The sequence below is a fragment of the Lampetra planeri genome, chromosome 13 (genome assembly GCF_965212315.1).
Source record: "Lampetra planeri chromosome 13, kcLamPlan1.2.h2, whole genome shotgun sequence".
Taxonomy (NCBI): domain Eukaryota; kingdom Metazoa; phylum Chordata; class Hyperoartia; order Petromyzontiformes; family Petromyzontidae; genus Lampetra; species Lampetra planeri.
In genome coordinates this window covers 9,322,402-9,341,029 of record NC_136119.1, presented here as the reverse complement: position 1 = coordinate 9,341,029, position 18,628 = coordinate 9,322,402, and the positions used below count along the sequence as shown (strand labels likewise).

The following is an 18,628-nucleotide window of genomic DNA, read 5'->3' as shown; positions in this document are numbered from 1 at the left end:
CGCGAGACATTTTTTTCCCGGCGTGCCGCTTTTGAAATGTTCCAATGTCCACCACGTCACACATTTCCTGCTCGCGTTCGTTACGTTTGGACTGAAAAATGTGCGTTCCCTGTTCATCGAGCCGTTTCGGCGCACCACCGATATTACAAACTTAACTCGAGTGGTTTTTTTTCACCGTTTCCGTCCAGGTGATGAGAGTTCTAGCCCAGTAACCAAAATCGCCCCCTAACCCATCTCCGCCCGAGCGTGTGCGTGCCGTGGCGTGTGATCGGTGACCTCCCCTCACCGCCCCCCCGTTTTGTCAAGAAGACAGATGCCAATGTAAAAGTCACATGTTTAAATAGCCACTGTTATAGCCCTCCGATGCGTCTTTGTGCTCTTAGGGCACGATTTGCTCCGCACGCTGGCAGCGGAGAGAAAAGTTGGACACAGTGCCGAAGAGTACGTGGCACGACCAGAAATACGCAGTGGAGAGTTACACAGCACAGCCGTCGAAACCCACGCAATAATCGTATTCAGCGTTGTATATTCAGTGATGCATATACGTCAAAAGGCTCAGGTTGAGGACGGATGCAATAATCCCAGAAGTGTGATCCAACCGAATTATGTTTTAAACCACGAATGTTACACAAAGTGGACAGGGAATATTTTAAATAGTGGCACGGATTTTTTTTTATATATATAAAGATGCAGTTATATACATAAGGGGCGGTCAAAAAAACAAGTCAGACAGCAGAAAATGCACAGGCATTTGTCTCGTTAAGAACAAAATGTTACGATTGCTTTGAAGTGCTCTCTTCGCACACAAACCGTAGAATATAAGTGCATTGATACGAGGCTAGAATGCTGAAACAAATCATTTGTGCGGGGGAGGTTTCCACGTATTTTTAATATCTTGTTTGACCGTCCCTCGCATACACACACGTAGATGTCAAATCACCTCCTTTGTCCAGTAAAAGCAGCGCCTCTTCTCGAAGAGGAACGAGCGAAACGTTATTGCTGCAGGATTTATGGTAAATAAAAAATATTCAGAGGTAAATCTGCGTCGGGTTAAAAAGTGCAAATTCTCTCGGATATTACCTGTCACAGCCTCCCATGCAGCCATATTTTCCACAACGTCATTCGTATGTTTACCGTCACCGTGAGTGCTCGAACGGGGAAATCGCGTCGTGATCCACGGCCTCAACAGTGGAGGGCAGGAGCCGCAGACAGAGGCGATTGCAGAAGACAATAATTGGCAGCGTGGTGAGATTAACGTCAACAACCAACAATTGCTATGCAGTGAGCAAAAACAAAGAAATCAGGAAAATGCAAAAAATGCAATGTGTGTGTGTGTGTTGTATCCCTTTATGGGGAGCGGTAGTGTAGCGATTAGCGCGCTGCGCTATGAACCTGGCGACCCGGGTTCGATTCCCGCTCACGGCTAACACCAGTGACGGTTATCTGAACCGATCCTGGGCCTCCCGTAGGTCGACTCAGCCTTAAATGAGTACCTGGTGCGGTGTGTAAACATCGCCACTGGGGAGACAAAGGCGGTCGGGCGTGGTGTTGGCCACCCACCCCCTCGTGTGCCGTGCCGGCCTTCATAGGTGCTCGCTAACAGCACTTGCCCCAACAGTCTGTTACAGGCTATACGGGGGATCTTTGTTGTATCCCTTACGTTTAAATACAGAACAGACATTCTGAGCAACCATCAGTGTTTTGGCACGTGGTTCATGTTACTGGGCCTATACGCTGCCAGTGTGGGTCACCGAATACATTGCCGAGATGTAACGTGACGAGCCCAAATACTGCACCCACATTCAGCGAGACGTGATGGGACGTCCAGAGCTAGCGGCATCTCTCCGTGACCCGAACGCGCATTTCTCGCGCAAGCTCCAACACTGCTTGGGCACCTGCCCGTTGGATGTGGATTGCAAGGGAAGCGAGGCCAGCTTCATATTGTCCCCGACGAAGTGGCAATTCACGCCGCCGCCGCACGCTCGCGGGCCACCGTCGTCGCCTTTTGCACGGCTCCAGCCGTTTCTATTCCTCTCGTCTCGATGAGCGATCGCAAAACACCGACGAGCGCTAGCGCGCGCCGTTTACTGTGATGCGTTCAAAAGCACGACGGTGCCCGTCGATGAATTAGCACCTCCTGCAGATTCATACTCTTAGTTTGTTTCGGTAAAGTCACGTAGGTAAAAAAATGAAATAAAAATTAATAAAAATAAAATAATAATACGTAAAAAATCACGACGTTTCGGAGGCAACACAAGTCTCCGTCATCAGGTGGGACCGTCACAGCCAGATTTGATTTATCAAGTGAGGCAGGGATTCCAGGATGCAAGTTCTTAAATACAAGTTAAGGGGGAGGAGAGGGGGGGAGCTTATCAGAATGTGGTAGCTAATGAATGGAACGTATCGGGAGGGGGGGGCTAAAAGAGAGCACCCACCTGATGATGGAGACTTGTGTTGCCTCCGAAACGTCGTGATTTTATTTATTTATTATTATTTTATTTTTTATAAATTGTAATTGCATTTTTTTACGTACGTGACTTTACCGAAAAAACTAAGAGTATGAATCCTTGCAGTCACGAAAACTTCAAATCTAGAATCCTGCAGAATCGCTCGCTCCCGCATTGACGGTGTGTTACGCGTGCGGTGGTGTAGTACCGTTGCAACCAGAGCTTGGGCACAACATCAAATTGCTGGGGGTGAAACATCCATCTTTGCCGTGACATCGCCGTGGCTCCCCGTGACCTTTCAAACGTAAACATGTTTTTGTTTGTAGCAAGCACTGCCGCGCTTGTTGACGCTCGTTTAGTGTCGCGTAATTGCGGCCAATGTTTTTTGTTACGATCGCTTCTCATAAAGATATCGAAGCAATGGATATCGTTGTCAAAAAATTATTGACTTGGTTAAATTTATCCCCTGTTAAAGAGAGGTTTCATTATTCATTTACCTTCAGCAGCACCTATAAAATAGTTTTTATTTCATAGAGAAAACCAGAGTAACATTTTTAGGTGCTCCATATGAGCTACTTTGTAAAATAATAGGTCCATAACAAAGCGATCAATTTCCATCTCTTCACCTGTACAGCCAGGTTATGTACTTGAGCAGAAACCACAAGTATCACATTTCAAACTAAATTCCTACATTTTGACAAATCACTAGGTGAAAATGATATGGAAGAGGTATTCCATTCATGAGGAGCATGAGCATATTAACAAAGGAGATCTATAATCAGGAAGAAAATGGGGCCGAAAATGTGTCCAGAAATATAGCTTTCATTAAAAGCGCCAAAGCCTCGAAGGCTGTTTCCAAAATGAGACAAATGAGTCTCCGGCTGGGAAACAGCAGCAATGAAACACCTCCACAGCTCACAACTAGCAGGAGTGGCAGGCATGGCTTGCAAGAGCGCGGCCTATTTGTCAATGCAGAGTCTCAGTGTTGCGGAAATGTTACGCTCAAAAGCATTCCCATTATGACCCGGGCAGCATTGCTGATGCACGAGCACCAGGCACGCACGAAGCTAGCCGAGATGGAACGCGTGACAGTGCAATGTAACGCCGCTGCAATCACCAATCACAGAAAGCCACGGCTCGCAAGCGTTCACCCACATTCGCAATACAAGGCGAGTCGTGGCAGTGCTCTCTGTCTGAACACACAATGGTATTCCCAAGCCATCATAGCAGCAGCAGAGGCTTTTGCCGAACCACCGAACAAAGATGGTTACCGCACCGCGCGTTCTCGGATGTGCTTCTGCGGCCTTGTTTTTCCCCCTTATTTTAAATGTAGATTGAAAACTATTTTTTTTGCAAGTGCTTTTTGTCGTGTCTAGTTTGTTGTCCTTCCCCAGCACCTCCGATGAGCGCACGGTTGGCTACGTACGGGATCGAAACAAGCTCAACGTACGTACACACAGTGATCGTACGACGCGCATTCCGTGTTGCTTAGCGCTGAAGGGGAGCCTTCTATATGCAAGTGGTCTTCCATTTGCGGGTTTTAGTATATCCAGACTTTCCTGTAAACTTTCATCCAACCAATTCTAGATTTGAAGCTTTCGTGACTGCAAGGATTCATATTCTTAGGTTTTTTCGGTAAAGTCACGTAGGTAAAAAAACATTCAAATTAATAAAAGTAAAATAAAAATCACGACGTTTCGGAGGCAACACAAGCTTCCGTCTTCAGGTGGTACCGTCACAGCACGCTTGCTGTATCAAATAAATGATAAATTTTTTTTTTTTACCTACGTGACTTTACTGAAAAAAACCTAAGAATATTCCATCCAACCATTTCATGTGGACATTGGGTACGGATTTAGGTCACCTCCACTGGCTGCTGTGTACACGTCCTGTGGAAATAATGGTGCCTTAATTACATGATATGAGACATCTAAATGTGAATAGTAGAACAGTTAATCTTCTCTAAAGTTAAAACTCTTAGGATAGCTGAATATTGTCAAGAATCAATAAAGGGCCACAGGACTCTGGAGATGTGTTGTGTATTTCAGGAATGTTTTTAATTTGTTCTCCCAAATTACCTATCATATTTTCTAATTTCAGTCGCCATGTTTAATGCCAAATGCTACACGATGCACTTATTGAATTGGAACGCGGGTACAAACATTGAAATTAAAGAAGTGACACTGAATTTACAACCGGTTTCTCTACTCAATGGGGTAACAACCACACAGCCCAGTTGTGTGGAGGGGGGGGGGGTGCTGAGACCCCCCGCTCCCTCCCTAAAATTGTGATCGTTTAGGAGTTCAATAAAGCAAGCAGAATAGATAAAAGCAGGTCGTAGAGGCACACATTCTGCTGAACATTTGTTGAAATTGTCTAACGCGTCGGCTTTCGCGACCAATATTATTCACAACAAAGGTTTTCGGGTTAAATCGCGTGAATATATATGTGTCGTAACCCTCCACCACCCGACAGAGCCAGTAGTAAGGTTTGTCACGTAAACAGAACGCGCCAATTAGTGACCACTTCAGCCCATCGGTGTGTTGGAGAGTAAATCCACACCTGTAACTCATTGGCGCGTTGTTTGCGTGACAACCCTTACTGGATGTCTTGGGTGGTGGATGGTTACTACACATTTATACTTACGCGATCTAATCCCCAAAAAGCCTTTATTAGTTTGAATCTGTGTTTAACATTTACCGTGTCGTGCCCCCCCACCCCCCACCCGCTTGCCCCACTGCTTTTTGTATTCTTACCCCCCCACCACCCCACGCTGCCACTCTTAAAGACGGCCAAGCTACTGGGCTGTAACTACACGGCCACTGAGACTCCGCAGCGGTGGACAGCAGAGAGCCGCGTGGCTCCACCGATGACTCCATCCTCTTCTTGGTTCTTTCGGTAAAGTCACGTAGAAGGGAAATAATAAAATAATAAAAATAAAACTAAATAAAATAATTCTCACGACGTTTCGGCCACGACGCAAGCAGCCGTCCTCAGGTGAAGAACAGGTCTGTCGGAAAGACAGCGTTGTGGCCGAAACGTCGTGAGAATTATTTTATTTAGTTTTATTTGTATTATTTTATTATTTCCCTTCTATGTGACTTTACCGAAAGAACCAAGAAGATGAATCCCTGCAGTCACGAAAGCTTTAAATCGAAATTTGACTCCATCCTCGTTTGCAGCTCAACTGGAAACTATCTTCAACTTGGATCGTACGTACGAATATCGACGGATAGGGGATCTGCGTTTCTTTTGATCTTTTAAAGCCTTCGACAGCGAATTCAGGTGCGACCTCGACCCGAAGTCGTCAACTAAAATCACCGAGTCGCTTGGTCAAGCAGAAGAAGAGGGCTTCTGCGAACGCGACGCCACTGCAGGAGGTGACGGTCCCGCAGTGATGAGCAGCTTGCCGTGCCTCGCGGACAGTTCACAAACCACAGTTTCACTTCAATGTAGTCGAACATTTAAAACGAATTTCTTCGAAACTGCTTTTTGTGTCTCGTTTATTGTTCTTGCCCTCAGATGAGCACGGTTGGGTACGTACGGTGCGAAAGAGGTTCAATATCCATAAATACGTTGGCATATCAGATGACAAAAGGGATCCAGTTTGAGATTGTTGATTCCCGAACGTGCACTGTTTGAGAAGCGTTATTCTTAAATGATTTTGTTTGCGAGAAGCCATTTAGGTGGTAGGCCCTCAACTAGAAAATAGAGCTCACTAAACTCGTTAGTATACTCAGGCAATTCAATTTATGCATTTGCCATCCTAGGACTGACAAAGGCTATGGGGCCATTTTGTTTACAATGTGGCCTAGTGTCGGCAGGCTCATATGTTCCGCATTATGCTGTATTTGTCCGCTAATTGGTTCAACAGTTGATATTTACTGGCATTAATTAGCATTAAACACAGATGCGCCAAACTGCAGGTGTAATGATGAAGCAACAGGACACGTGCGATGAAAGAGAGAGAGTTTTAAATGGCCTTCAGAGGCTTGTTGCATTTCCTCGACGAAAATGCGGTAAGCAATAGGTTTAAAATGCCAAGGGAAATAAGCCAAGAATGCAATTTGCAATGTAAAGCACCCGTGTGGCTGTGTATACTTGGATTTTTGTTTTGTTTTTACTTAGATTGGATTATTTTTGTCATTAAGAGAGACGGGGGGGAAAAGGCGTCTTGAAACAATTTGGGCTCAGTTCCGTTCAGCACATTTCACCGTGAACAGGAATTGATGTTTAGTAGGGTGAATTTGATTTGACAAAATAATGAACACCACAAGTCAGTGTTAATTACAGCTCTGTGTTAATCCACTGCTGGACGAATGCATCCCCATGCCTTAAACGGCATGGGGGTTTTGTTCAATGGTACTTCGTGAAAGCTGGATAGTCGTGTGCGTTTCCATGATGAGGGAGACATATCCAGGACTCGTTGATATCACTCGCTACTGATGATCTTAGCCATGGTTGGGAATCAAACTCAGGTCATCGCGTTCGTAGCGCCGTACGTGAAACACTGCGCAATCCGTTTAAAAGATATGTTGCACATAATTGCTTTGTGTGGTGAAATACCTTATATATGTATAGTAAGCACACAGCATTATAAATATAATTTAATTTTAAGGCTGACCAATACAAAGTGTAACCTCATTTGTTGTTGGTCCCATTACATAAGACCATCATATTTAAACATTCTGCCATTCCTGTCGACCATATCTTGGTGAAAACTGCTTTTATGCGTTTTTTGTTACAGATTAACAACACATTTTGTTGACAATTTTGCCCACTGAGACCGTGTTTTTAAAACTATGAAATAAAAAATGATGCACTTTCTGATTGCGCAGGAATCTTGTGAATTCCTAGAAAGAAAAAAGAAAGAAATTCAACTGAGGGCTCGGCTGTTACAAGGGGAAAATATGAGATAAACGTGCATTGAAAACGCGTGACAACCTACCCTGTGGGGGGTATGATTACGGCATTATAGTTTGACAAGCTTCTGTCAGTTCCTGCAAAGAAACAAATCCTGTGAAATAGTTAGCAAACATTTCTTAACGTATAAAATGTATCCTACCCCGAGTATCTATTAATTGTGTTTTTACTCACTCGCTAATTCATTTTCACATTTCAAAAGGCGTGGTAGCTGGCGGCTGAAAGAAAATGAAGTTATTTCATCGGTTCCGTCCCAAAGGGAAAAATAGATACAGCTACACAGGGAACCGTTGGCCTGGTGCGTTGGTTCTGCCTTCAGGCCGAACAAACCTGCACACACACAAAATCCGATGGGGCTTTAATTCATTAACGGCATTAAAGGAATATATGTGGCTCGCGAGTGCATTACAAAAGTGTAATCATGGTGCCTGCTGGAGCAGCAGTGACGAGTCCTCGAGAGGATTAAGAATGTATTTTTGGATAGCTTACGAATTGTAAAAAAAAAAACTCAAATCGTATCGAGTAAACCAGTGTCAAGATGTACGGCGAATATTAATGAAAAGTACTAACGTCAAACTGTAGTGCTGGTACCGAATTAAATACGCGATTGAGAAATGCTCACTGCATTCGCGTGAAGCCGTATCGTGGTAGACAATTAGCGAAGCGCTTCAACTTTCTTGTGCAACCATAGCTTGAATAGAATTTCACGCTTCAACAATAACAATAATACAACTTTTACATCAATTAAAACCATTGATATCTTCAGTCCAATTTGCATTGTTTATACCCACCTTTAAATAAAGATTACAATAACAATAATTAAGCAGCCAGGTGGCCTCCAAGCAATTAACACATTTACCTTTTTAACACGTAGGCTTTCGCGACCAATATTATTCATAATCAACGTTTTTGGGTTTTGATCGCGGAGCCTCACCATTCTGGCGAATTGCCCGATGATGCTGGATGCAATTACCAGCGAAACGTCGTACTCAAAAATTGTAAATGTCGTGGTTTCACGCTTCAACACACCGGTGGGCTAAAGCAGTGAACTATTTGTCTTTTGTCAACGTGACACTTTTTTACTGATTGGCCGTGTCGGGTGGTGGAGGGTTACGACACATTTATAAATAACGCGATCTAAACCCAAAAACGTTGATTATGAACATTTACCTTGGTGTCCAGGGTCTGGCTGGAGGGGGGGGGGGATAAAACGATCAATCGGGAGCGTCGTCGATTGTAATTTGCGTTGACGTAAAAATGTCGCCGTCGCAGCACCAGGCATAGGCGGCCACCGTGCGCTGCTTCCGCGGTCGGACGCGCGGCAGAAGTCTTCCCGCACATTCGCTCGCTCGGTGGTCAGACGCGGCCTTTAAACGCTAAAAGGCCAAACTGCCGCGGGGGCAACACTCTGCGCGAACGCAAAGGGTGACGAAGAGGACGGCGACGACGGCGATCGTCGCCACGGGGAAAGCGCACGCGCGCGAAAATTGCGCGCGTCAGCGTCCGGGGTTAAAGGACGGTCTCTCGACAGATCCCGATGTGACTGTGAGGCCGGTCGTGCTCGCCGTGGTGAGGGAGGCGTCTCTGGGCTGACGGGGCCGATGAGCTCGTCTCTCCGCAGCTGCTCAAGTTCAAGCTTTGCCGGCGAGCCCGCCGGCTCGGCTGCCGAGGCTGTGGCCGGTCTGATTGGCAGCCGGCTATAGCCTGAACACAAACAAACAAAGGGAAATAATAATACTCTTAGGTTTTTTTTCCGGTAAAGTCACGTAGGTAAAAAATAAAAAAATAATTTAAATTAATAAAAGTTAAACTAAAAATCACGACGTTTCGGAGGCAACACAAGCTTCCGTCTTCAGGTGGAACCGTCACAGCACGCAAGCGTGCTTTTATTAATTTTAATTTAATTTTTATTTTTTACCTACGTGACTTTACCGAAAAAACCTAAGAGTATGAATCCTTGCAGTCACGAAAGCTTCAAATCTAGAATGAAATAATAATATTCATCACTCAACAAAAACTCCCCCCTCCTCCTCCTCCTCCATCATACAGCCGTGAAGACTGTAGGAGCAAGTGCTGTTATACGAACCTCGGAGTGCTGACGGACACACGTAACAGAGATTAACACCCGTCCACCGCACATGTCGCCATATCAGACTGTTGAAGGCCAGCAGAGTGTACGAGGGGGTGGGATGGCTAACGTCACGCCCGACCACCTTTGTCTCCCCCGCATTGAAGTCGGTGAGGCCCAGCACCGATTCAGGTATTTGTCGCCGTTATTGGTCGCGAGTGGGAATGCGAACTCGGGTGGCCCAGGTTGTAGCGCGGTGTGCTGAGCCACTCTGCACTGCAGCTCGTCGCACGCATACACACAGCGGTCCCCCTCTGTGCACTGTTAGTGAGCACCTTGAAGGTCAAGTGAACCGACTGAAGGTGAAGTGTCTATCTCCCTGCGGTCGCGTGGATGTTTCTCCGGGTCCTCCGGTTTTTTCCTCCACATTTAGAATCGATGTGCGTCTACAGCCATTTGGCCGCTATAAATGTCCATATTGACCTCTCATTTGTGGCCAGGTCGCTTCTGAGAAAGAGCTACATAGCTCAGCTGGGCCTTCCCTGGTCAAATAAAAAATAGCATGACAAAAACAGTTCAACAGTTTTGCAGAGTTGCGCACCTGGTCGATGACGTTGGCGCTCGCGATGGCCTCTTCCATGTTGCCCTCGTCGAGCGCGATCACGGACCGGATGTTGTCCACGACGTGCTGCACCTCCGGCGAGAGGTTTTCGGCCGCGTCCGAGTGCTCCAGGAAGCGCGCCACCAGCAGCTTGGTGTCGCGGTACGCCTTGAAGTCGACGAGCGAGCGCGGCCGCGGCTGGGCCCCCTCGGCCACGCGGCCACCGGCCCCGGCATCGCCGCGCGAGTGCGGCGGCGGCCTCTTTGGGCGCCGCACGACCGGCCCTCGCTGCTCGAGGGGGCCGGGGGGGAAGCTGCTGATTGCTTGCTGCTGCTGCTGCCGCTGCTGCTGCTGCTGCCGCAGGGGTAGGTGGTCGCGGCTCCCCTGCGCGCTGGACTGGCGGCTGCCCTCGGTTATACGAAGAGATTTCATCCCTGGGGTGGGTGGGTGGGGGAGGGAGATGCAGAGTGCAGAGAGAGCCTTGTTCGAGACTCTAATGACAAAAAGTGGGAGCCTGGCTCAATCGACCAATTGGACGGCATTTATTTTCACTCGCGGTTCCATATGAATGTAGAAACTTCAGATTCGTTTGGTGAGGGACAGTCTCTCCACTGAACAAGCATCTGTAGGAGAACCATTCAAATGCACTGTTGACTTAGCACAAATTGCCGCAGCATGTATGATGAGCTCCAGGTAGATGACCGGCTGAGCCAACCCCTGCAACTGGCGTCAGATTGAGGTTGAATGCTCATCCGCAGCACCACGTGGCCATTTAAATTGGAGTTTAATTGCTGGTCCAGGTGGATGAGAAATTGTGGGTGCTTTGATCCGCATGGGAACCCTCGCACTGGGATACATTTAATGGAGGACATGCGCTACTAACTTGACATGCTGTGAGCATTGAATGTCAATTGGGTTAGGGTTATTCCGAAGATTTAAATCGCTGTACTGGGCAACCCTTTCTCGCAGATGACACGAATTAGGTTATACTCATGTCCGTATTTATCTACTTTGTTTTCAGCTTGATAATGAAACCAGCCCACCTCCTGAGAGATCACTCAAATCCACACTCGTGCCTTCAGATTCATCCTCGGCAACTACAGAAGGCACACACACACACAGCCCAGGTTACGTTTATTTATAACACAAAAGTTGATATGAATGTTTTCAACAATATAAGACAAACATAGGAAGTATAACATTTTAAAACCATGAGTTTCGGTAATAACTTTCATGATGTTTTCCCATTTTAGTATTTTACAATGATGCATTAAATGAGCTAAATGCATAACAGTGTAATATATTATTATTATTTGCTAAATGCAAGTGGGAAGGAACACGCATACTTTACATTCCTAATTATATGGCTTGGCCGCCACATACTTTATAACCGATATCCAACCAGGTTCACCAAGGTGGCTCACCGCATTTTACATAAACACTGCAGAGGAAATGATGGAACACAACGAACACAAGCGTCCAAGCCACTGAGTCACCACGACCAAACCTGGCTCACTTTGCCGCCACCGCAGAATTCACCTCCCGACGAGCAGTGGCTTACCGAGGGTTGCCGACGACTGGGAGCAAGGGTCACTCGTCGATCTGCTCAGCCGCGAAAAGCTGAGCTTGCCCGGCAAGCAACCCATTGACGCCCCGGTCCTGCCACCCCCTCCTCCGCTGCGTTCCTCGGTCCTCCCACCGGCATAGAACGCCGCGTCCATCTCCAGGGGCACGACGCAGCAGCCCTGGCCGACGTCCTCCGCCGACAGCGAGGTGACCCTCAGAACTCTGGACGCGAGCCTCCGCGGCCGGGGCAGCCCGCCACCGCCGACGCGCCGGCAGCGTCCGGGGAGGAAGCTCCGCGCGTCTCTCGCCACGACGGCCCGGCCGGCCCGCGCCGAGGGCGGCTCGTCGAGCGGCAGGCTGCGCTCGTCCGGGCTGCCGGGGCTGCTCGGCGCCGTGCCGGTGCGTGCGGTGCTGTAGGCCGAGGACGGCTCGCCCGACTTCGTGTCGTCCGTGCTCGGCGTCGTGTCACCGGAGCCGCCGGCGGCGTCGTCGCCGTCGTCGTCGCCCCGAGAAGTCCGGCGCGCGGGACTGCGCGGGCTGCGCGGGGTGCGTGGGGTGCGCGGGGTGCCGCTAGCGTCCCCCGAGGGTGCCGGCGCGAGGCTGCTGCTGCTGCTGCCGCCGCGTGAAGGAGTCGCCGCTGCGGAGGACCGCGCGCCCGCGGGGCTGCACGGCGGGGAGAGCAACTGGCCCGAGGGCGGGGAGCTGTGCGCCGCCATGGAGCACGACGCCTCTGTGCCGAAGTCCTCATCTGGCATGCCTCCCAGCTCCTCCGACGCCCCTCCCGGACTCAGGCTCTCTGGGCGTGGAGGCGTGCGCACGCGAAGGATTAAGGTTGCACTCGATTTTAAAACCATGCAAAATTATATGATTTTTTATTTACCAGGTATGGCCAAACTGAGCTATTAGCTTCTTTTACATTCAATGTCTACCAAAAATGCAAAATTTGTGCCACCAACAAGAACTCCATAAATGCATGCCCACAAGAGCATCGAAAGAAGAGAAAGAGTGAAAATGATCAGAATCAATGAAATAGATTTTAGGTTTTCTGCTGGAAGGGCTTCTTCGGAATATTACCCTTCAACAATCTGTGCACCCAATGCCAACGAGAGTGTTCTGCCGCACCATTAATCAGACACTGTAGAAGATTATAGTCCGAATCGTGCCATCCTAGGCTTACCTTTCTAGAAATGTTGCCAAAGGGTCTTTCGATGTCCATTTTACAGCAGATGTAATTTTCGTGCATATTTTTTCAGTTTAACACGTAGGCTTTCGTGACCAATATTCACCATTCTGGCGAATTGCCCGATGATGCTGGATGCAATTGCCAACGAAACGTCGTACTCAAATTGTAAATGTTGTGGTTTCGCGCTTCAACACACCGGTGGGCTAAAGCAGTGAACTATTTGTCTTTTGTCAACGTGACACTTTTTTACTGATTGGCCGTGTCGGGTGGTTGGGGGTTACGACACATTTATAAATAACGCGATCTAAACCCAAAAACGTTGATTATGCATATTTTTTCAGTTGTATAATTTTGTTTGAAGCTGCCGAAGGCTCCATATCAATGGGGACATTTCCAAGTGCTTGTTTGTTTAAATCTGAAATATCTAAAGACTGCCATCAACCTCGTTTTGCTTTTCAATTAATTAAGAGGACTGCTTTGGAATAAATAACCAACATTTGATGTAAGTATGCATAGTTTCCGCAAGGAAAACAAAAGACAGTCTAATGTGAAAACACAATTACCTTCATTTGTCCTGTTGTAGTTGCTGTTACTGTAAGAAGCGTCCGTCATCTGATCTTCAAAACTTGACGTCTGTTTAATGTTACACGGGAACAAAAAAACCCCCCAAAATTTAACATTAAGCAACTGCAGTCAAGCTAAAAATAATTAAAATTAAAATGAATTACTATGCCACACATAGAGGAGCATTCCTGTATTGGAGGCAGGGTTTGTGGATCGTGTAAAGACCATGACCTGTGTGAGACGCTAATGGGCAGTGCGACGAGATGCCCTCTAACGAATAGTGCTGGATTTCAAGTCGCTGATGAATCTGTTAAAAACATGTCTAAATGATTGTGTAAAGATCGCAAGCAGGACCTTCATGAAAGATAACCCTAAAATCAGCTGAAGCTTTCCTGGGTAAAGTATGATAACCATTACAATAATTACGGGCCAAAGGCTAAATATTCCCTTTCATGATGATAATGAATGACATACAAAACAGCAAGTGAAAGTAATATTTTGTACATGTCCATGGTTGCGCTGGATAGTTCCACAAAGTGTTCTAGGATTGCACTCCGTGTTGTTTGGCACGATGTCCGACGTTTCACTCCACGTGCTGCTGAGAGCTTCTTGGGTAACCGAATGGGGTAATTGAGCATTGCTTGGTACAATGCCCAGTGAACCGAATTGCTCCATTAAGTTCCCGTGGAAACGTGGAGTGAAACGTGGGATGTTATGCAGCACAACCATCACACAAACTCCGGTCATCCTGGCAGTGGCTTTTGGCTCGACGTCGAACAAAGACGGTCACCACATCGCACGCTTTCAGATGCGCTCCTGCGGCCGTCTGGACCGCTCCTCCTTCTGATATTTGGAAGCGACTGGAGCCGTGCACTTTTAAATCTAGATTGAAAACTTTTGAACTGCTATTTGTGTTTAGTTTGTTGTCCTTCCCCCCACACCTCCGATGAGCACCGGTTGGCTACGTACGGCGCGAAAGAAGTTCAAAACACATACAATTGTCTCCATACAGACATCAATTTAGCCATGTTTGTTTGTTGTAGTACAGAGTTAGACTGATGGCCTTAATCTAAGTTGTCTTGCGGTTGTTGTTGTTGTTTGACTTGCATTCCATTGAGATTTTTGCACACAGCGTTGGTGTACGGTGTTTTTTTCTGCAATATTTTGCTGTCTTTTCTTGGATTTTCTGTGTGCACTTAGTCACATATTCACTTTAAGATGTTTTTTGTTCATGTTTTTGTTGTTTCTTTGTTGCGGTTGCACCCGATTCAAGAGCCGAATGGCTCACAGGGCTATACCTAATAAATGAACTTGAACTTTAATGAATATGTGGGTCCCACACAACAAAACAACAGCAGCTTGCGGTGAGAGTTTGCGTAAGTGGGAGCTCCGCTTGCCTGTTGAAGAGATGGCTGGCTCACCACGGCCTCGTACGGCGGTGGGAGATCGCCCGCAAAACATGGGTCCGGACTGCCCAGGCGAGCCCCGTACACGTGGCCGATGGAGTAGTGCGTGAGGGCCAACCTGCCGACCCTGTACACAGACCGGGCAAGCAACCCATTGACGCCCCGGTCCTGCCCCCCCCCCCCTCCATCCGCTGCGTTCCTCAGTCCTCCTATCGAACGCCGCGTCCATCTCCAGGGGCACGAGGCGGCAGCCCTGGCTCAAGTCCTCCGCTAAACAGCGAGGTGACCCTTTGAACTGTGGACGTGACAACTCCCCCCCCCCCTGTCTTTAATTTAAACCACACAGCATATCTAATGGGCAATTTAATTCATTGTTATATTGAGGTTTTTTTTTAATATCTGGGTGCTGCAACATTAGGTTAAGAACTTATGGATTAATAATCATAATATAACAATTCGGATCCGAGAAGTACTTATGTGTGACTGGCTGTATAGGGCAGTGACTTATGCTGTTTGCAGTAGGGTATAAAATTGTTCAATGCAGAGACTGTCCCTCACTGTAGGATTTGAAATTTCGACTACGGGCTTGCCAGTAATGATACGCATCACCCAATGCAAAGTTCACCCTAGCGATTATTTTACATTTTAAACTTTAACAAAAAGTAGTCAATTTGAATTCCAATTGTGCTCTCGGCAACATGTCACATCAAATTCTCAGAGCTGGAATTCATTCAAATTAGTTGAAATCACAAATGTATTTTTTTGTGCAGTCTGCAGTCATTGTGGTTTGAGATGAGACCACGAATTGCTACGTTTGAGAAACAGTCTTAAAAACAGGTTGCTACCCAGATTCAAACTCGAGATCTCAGCGCTTTGAGCCCCTGAACCTACACTGTATGAGAGTTTGTTCATTTCGTATGGGCAGTGCTCCGAATGAACACTGACACAGGACGCATGAAAGCAAAAAGCAAATCTCACACTGATCAAACAATGTCTCAAAGTAGTGGCACAAGTAATGAGGGGGGCAGTTTCACATCGGCGCTAGTCAAGTCGAGAAAGATTAAACTGTGAGAAGGTTCTCATTTAAGGATATAGAAACACTGCAAATGAAAGCTGATCAACTGATATTGAATTCTGTTTGATCGAAGAGTGAGATTTGATGGGGGGGGGGGGGAAGAGGAGTTTGTCTTCACTGACAATGCTACACTTGATGTGAATCAATTTATCAATCAAGGAAATCCATGCAAGAAGAACAACATTACAGGCAGGCAGCAGCATCGATCGGTTTGTGTACTTGCACTGTGTAGTGTATAGTGTAGTCTATGGTGTAGTCTGTGGTGTAGTCGATAGTGTAGTCTATGGTGTAGTCTATGGTGTAGTCTGTGGTGTAGTCTATGGTGTAGTCTATAGTGTAGTCTATGGTGTGATGTGTATTCTATGGTGTGATGTGTAGTCGATGATGTAGTCTATGGTGTAGTCGATGGTGTAGTCGATGGTGTAGTCTATGGTGTGATGTGTAGTCTATGATGTAATCTATGGTGTAGTGTATGGTGTGATGTGTATTCTATGGTGTGTTGTGTAGTCGATGATGTAGTCTATGGTGTAGTCTATGGTGTAGTCTATGGTGTGATGTGTAGTCTATGATGTGTAGTCTATGGTGTGATGTGTAGTCTATGGTGTGATGTGTAGTCTATGGTGCGATGTGATACTGCAACATGGCAACGTTGGAAGGGGTGCAAGGACACGAGTCGAGGTGACAGAGCGCACTTTAAAAACTAAGAAGGCATTGGAAGTCTGCGTTGCATGTCTGACAATTCAACTAATTAATGACTCAAGGTTCCCTGAAGATCAATGACAGCCCTCTGCGCATCTGATGATAAAGAAAATCCAATGTCTTCAGCCGGATGCTGCTTGACGAGGATTATTCGTATGTTTGATAATTGTGCTTTTGTTTTTAGAACGATAATCTTGTGTTGCTCGGTCAGATATTAGTCACAGACTTGACGCAATCATGATTGTGTCGAGCAGAGCACTCACCAATCCATTTGTACCGCCACACATTTGCCGCATATTTTGTTAAAAATAAAAAAATGTAGGTAAAATGTGTGTATATTGAGTCGATCAGCAGAGCACACATCGATGTTTATTCGATGTTGGTTAATGCACGACAATGGAATTACATCTGTGCTCCTTAAAATGTTCTTGTTTTTCATGTCAAAATGTGAGCGAATGTGCGTTGCCTGATTGCACAGCGGTGGATGAGGTATTAATAGTGAGGTCGTGTCAGAGTACGCAACGCAATGTTAATAGTCAACCTCATAAACAATTCTTAGTGACACGGTGTTAATACAATCACGTCTCTCTTGGCATGCACATCACATTTATTAAGATCGATGGTGGGAAACAACGAAACCGGCAACATCCAGAATCTATCGGAAGCTGCAAGATTTGTTGAAAAATGTTATAACAAAAACCATTTAAACAGTTTTCAATGCCGTCAGCTGCGATAAACAAAAAGTGTGATTATTGTAACGTTCACATAAATGCGAATTTTCTTCTGCTAAGATGCTAACACAATATGTTGGCCACCCTTCTAATTTACATCTCACTCTCACACGCGTCATTATTTGAAAAACATCGTTTTAACTCCACGTGGAATGTTTTTTTTTCTAAATCGGAAATTATCTAAAGTGCCGCTAAGAAAGGTAACAGATGTGTATTCATCGTTGGGAATAAACACAAATATTCTACCATCTCCTAAAACACAGAGAGAATACTGTGAAGTCAATATTACTTTTGACTTTCCTTTCTTATTCTTGCTAAACCCGGGGAGCTTTGGTCAAATGAAGCACTTTAGATCATCAGTCTATTCCAGCCAGCCACTGCATTTGACCCATTGCCTCATCAAATGCTGTCTGAGCAGTGAACACAACGTGAACAGCAGAACATTTCCAATGGGCTGCGAGACAAAACGATGTTGCTCTAAACAACAATGAATTAACTAGTGAGAACACCGCACAATGTCAACTGAATTGGACCGTGACATAAAATAAATACAGCACGCGTGGACACGGGGGGGGGGGGGGGCACGCACACAGACCCACGTGCACACAAGGGAAGACACTGTTTCGTGTTCCACCATAGGCAGCAAACGCTGATTTTCTGCGCCGTAGATTTTTTGTATTGTTGTGTGGAGTCTATGAGAGGAGGTTCACGATCCCCCACGAGAGGGATGGTGGGACGGGTCAGCAAGCCCGCAGGGAGATTAGCATCAGGCCTTGCCGTCTTTTGGTTTTGGTTTTAATATTTTGTTATTTTTTTTGCCATCAATTTTTTTTTTTATCCAAGAACCCAAAACAGACATCAAAGAGAGGGAAATGCGCGTAACGAACTCCGAGCAATATATGCCCCCAAATGTTTTGGTTTTTATTAATATTGCAAATAAGTGCTGCGTGAATAAATATGCACAGGGCAACAACGTGCTGCCAAAACAAATGATGTAGTTTTGGCTCCGTGCATATTCATGAATATGTAAACGTTTACATGCATTTGTTTCCATGCGTATTTATAGATATGCATTTGGAGGTGAACTGAATTTCGTGAAAAGAAATATACTGATGTGCCTTACAGAAGACCGTTTTTAATCAGTACATATATAAGTCGCGATATGTGAAATGCAAAACGCAAACAAATGGGGGAAGTAAACCTGGAATAAAAGCTGAAGAGTGTGCAAGGAAGGATGAAAATGCGCTTGCTAGGAATTGCAGCGAGAGACAAAATGAGGAACTTCTAGATTTGAAGCTTTCGTGACTGCAAGGATTCATATTTTTAGGTTTTCTCGGTAAAGTCACGTAGGTAAAAAAATAGTTA

The 18,628-nt window shown here is 46.2% G+C and overlaps 1 protein-coding gene across 5 annotated transcripts in view; it reads right to left on the bottom strand.

Moving 5' to 3' along the window:
• Positions 1 to 5,937: 5,937 nt before the first annotated feature.
• LOC144722040 (endosomal transmembrane epsin interactor 1-like) overlaps positions 5,938 to 18,628 on the bottom strand; it is a 122,360-nt gene continuing 109,669 nt past the window's right edge. For 4 of the 5 annotated variants that reach the window (XM_078600111.1, XM_078600112.1, XM_078600114.1 and 1 more), the window contains 6 exons: positions 14,750 to 14,885; positions 13,352 to 13,421; positions 11,601 to 12,401; positions 11,083 to 11,136; positions 10,040 to 10,473; positions 5,938 to 9,074 (listed from right to left, as the gene is read on the bottom strand). In XM_078600111.1, coding sequence (XP_078456237.1) covers positions 8,880 to 9,074; positions 10,040 to 10,473; positions 11,083 to 11,136; positions 11,601 to 12,401; positions 13,352 to 13,421; positions 14,750 to 14,885 — 1,690 coding nt within the window. In that variant the 3' untranslated portion in view covers positions 5,938 to 8,879. The remainder of the gene's footprint in view (positions 9,075 to 10,039; positions 10,474 to 11,082; positions 11,137 to 11,600; positions 12,402 to 13,351; positions 13,422 to 14,749; positions 14,886 to 18,628) is intronic. The other variant, XR_013586014.1, reaches the window with a different exon arrangement.